The sequence below is a fragment of the Colletotrichum lupini genome, chromosome 11 (assembly GCF_023278565.1).
Source record: "Colletotrichum lupini chromosome 11, complete sequence".
Taxonomy (NCBI): domain Eukaryota; kingdom Fungi; phylum Ascomycota; class Sordariomycetes; order Glomerellales; family Glomerellaceae; genus Colletotrichum; species Colletotrichum lupini.
In genome coordinates, this window is record NC_064674.1 from 198176 (window position 1) to 201211 (window position 3036).

Sequence of the window (3036 nt, forward strand, 5' to 3'; positions counted from 1 at the left end):
AACATTCATACTCGTTGCACACGATACACAGTACCCCGCGACAGCAGAGAAGCCTTAGCTCTTACCCAGATAAGACTGTCCCTGCCTCAAGCCAAGAAGATTCTGGCGAAACAGGCCAAGGCGAAGAGATCAAGCTACGGCATCGTCGACGCTGGAAGCTCATAGGACAATGATGACTTCGATAATGACTACACATCACTCAGCCTCGTCACACTCAACATCCGATTCCCCGTCACAACCCAGGAGCCTCAGCTCATTCAGCAACCCGTTGAAGGGGCCACCCTTTAGTCCATCAATATGCTCGAAAAGTAGGTCAAAGCGAAGAGATCAAGCCATGGTATGAGCACACATGCTAACTTCTGAAACAGTCCTTGGGTTGCCGTCGAATTGAATCCTTCAGATGGTCATGTTGAGAATCCCTTCTTAGCCAGCATGAACCCCGAGCAAATGCACCGTCTGCACCGACGGATTAGGTTGGTATACACGTCAGCAGGGCAGACCTTTCGGTCGCGACGAGGTCAAAAGTTCTTATGGGTCTACTGTGCGTAGTGGGAAGAGGAAGTTCGTAGGCAGAGCCTGCGATTTCTCAGTGGAAGTAAGTAGGTGGAAGGGTCCATCTGCGCGGGTCCAAACCGTCTTCCAGATCCATCTCTTCTGACGACTGACCAGAATCCAACAGCACGCGTCTGCACCGGCGGATTACCTTCTTCAAAGCGAAGGAGTAGCACCACTTCGTGATTCATGGGAACGGGTTGTGAGGCAAGAAGTTCAGGTCACTGCCAAGACAACTCGAGTCTGTCGGTGAGGGTCATCCCGATAAGATCGCCGATCAGGTCTCTAATGCCTTCCCTCGACTCCTGCTCCGGAGACGATACTTTGGCGGTAACGTTATGTCTCCTGGCCAAGTTCCGCAATTCGAGCGCGTCGCCAAGGAGTGCCAATACGAGCGCACATACCGTAAGCCGCACACAACTTCATCCGGAGTGACCTCAAGTGGTTCGAATTCCGGGACGAGCGAACGACGAGACCGCAGAAAGACATAATTATGAATACAATGCATTTCAATGGAATGTACAATCACAACAGCCTCAGTCAAGATCTGAACAGAGGCTTCACATGAGTAGTCTCCAATGATTGGATGGATCACGGAGGACAATCTGGTGTTGATTGGCGCCGGACACGATGCCAGATGGGAGAAGTTTGTTTATTGCTTATTGATTATTGTTTGTTTGTTTTATTGTTTGGTTTTGTTATTTGTTTTATTATTTTATTGTTCATCGCGATGGGAGAAGTTTGTGATATCCAAAGGAGAGGACGGACGCCGATATGTCATGCGAGAAGGCTGGAAGCGATACTTGGGTAGCGCTTCATAACGGGGCGTCCCTCAAGCTGGCTCGTGAGCAGCCTATTCCTCCCGCAAGTCCCATTCGGGACCTCATGTTCAAGGTCGCTCGCGAGACCGCCACCAAGGCCACCCAAACGGTCATGGTTGCTGGAAGCTCCCAGGACACAGAAGATCTCAAAGAGCTTGACTGTATCTCCTGGTCAAGTTGCGGTACTTGCGCTGGTGTTGCCAAGGAGCGCCAATACGAGCGCAAGTACCGCAAGCCGCATACAAAGGCATCAGAAGTCGACCTCAAGCAGTTCGAGTTCCAAAACGAGCAGCCCATTCTTCCTTCAACTGTTTTCTTTTTTGCTGGTCCGCACGTCAGCAGGGGAACCGTTCGGTCGGCACGAAGGGTCAATAAAAGTGGTTTCTATTGTTTCGTACGGGAGTGGAAGGAGAAGGAAGTGGACAGGGCCCACGATTCCTGCATTGGGTGTGGCTGGTGTCGGGCATCAAAGAAGCACGCTCTCCTACAACGAAAAGTACGCACGCAACCGGAAGCAAGAGACAAATAGCTACAAACTTCCGACACGCCCCATATTATTCTCATCATTATTCTTCTTCCAGGCATTGTGAGTAGCCTTATTCTTGAAGGAATACACAAGAAGTGAACTGGGGACGAGACAACAGGGACAGCGGCAGTTGTAGAAATAGAGACGTAGAGCGGGATGATTGACATTTATCTCCCCATCCGGTGGTCTAGGTATCTTATGGGAAGGTCGAATTATGAGACTCCATCTTGCTTTCTGAACACCGAGCGCCCGTAACTCCTTCACGTATGATTCCACGACGTCGCCTTCTCTAAGATGGACAGTTTACAAATCCGTTGAGTATCCGAGCCAAGAATTGAACCCAACCCAGAAGGAAGCGCGTATTTCACGTTTGATGGTCTGCCGCATGGAAATGGGTTGAGCGGCAAGATCGTTGGGGTCGAAGCAAGTCCTGACTTTTGGCTCATGCCAGCAAGTGGGGTGCACTACAATTTTCCCTGCTCCAACTGCCCGTCTTTCAAGGTCGCGATTACCACAATTGGGAATCCGCAATGCGTTTGAGCTGCTCATCTGTGGAAGCTCCCGGCATACGCCTGATTGCCAGTCCTTGACAGGCTTCAACTGTTCGCCATTAGTAGTTCGTGGCGGGCTGATAATTGCAAATTCTCGTTGTACTGACCAGGCGCGAATAGCCTCTAGCCGGGTTGGTTTGGTTGATTATGAGTGTAAAGTAATCACTGCTCCACATAGTCCCGACCTCGATGCACAGGACCCTCGCCATCACCTCATCACAACCCTTCGTCATCCCCATCAGTGCGGGGCGTGGGCTCTCCATTGAGGCCGAGACGGGTGTCGCTATCCTCGAGCTTCAACTGGTCGAGAGTGTACACAATTTAACAACGTGGATGGCTCAATGCAATGCAAGGTTTGACAATAATCATCTTGCACGTGTCGGAACAGGGTTCAGGACCTGACTAAACAAGGACTGATCCGTCAGCGAATGGATTGTCCCAATGCCAGCCGATTTTGTGTTAGCTCTCGTCTGCACTTATTAGTTGCGACAACGCGGCTACGAATCCACCACTGCGTACGCTTTCAAAGACCTTGATATGAACTTGGGCCTGGCAGAGGCCATTAGTTGATCCATCTGTAACTGGC

The 3036-nt window shown here is 50.7% G+C and overlaps 1 protein-coding gene across 1 annotated transcript; it reads left to right on the forward strand.

The window, feature by feature from the left end:
• Positions 1–1326: 1326 nt before the first annotated feature.
• CLUP02_18380 (VID27 cytoplasmic protein) lies at positions 1327–1902 on the forward strand (the record flags this gene model as incomplete). Its single annotated transcript, XM_049297282.1, has 1 exon — positions 1327–1902. One exon carries the CDS (start codon positions 1327–1329, stop codon positions 1900–1902), a length of 576 nt encoding a protein of 191 aa, XP_049138506.1.
• Positions 1903–3036: the final 1134 nt, after the last annotated feature.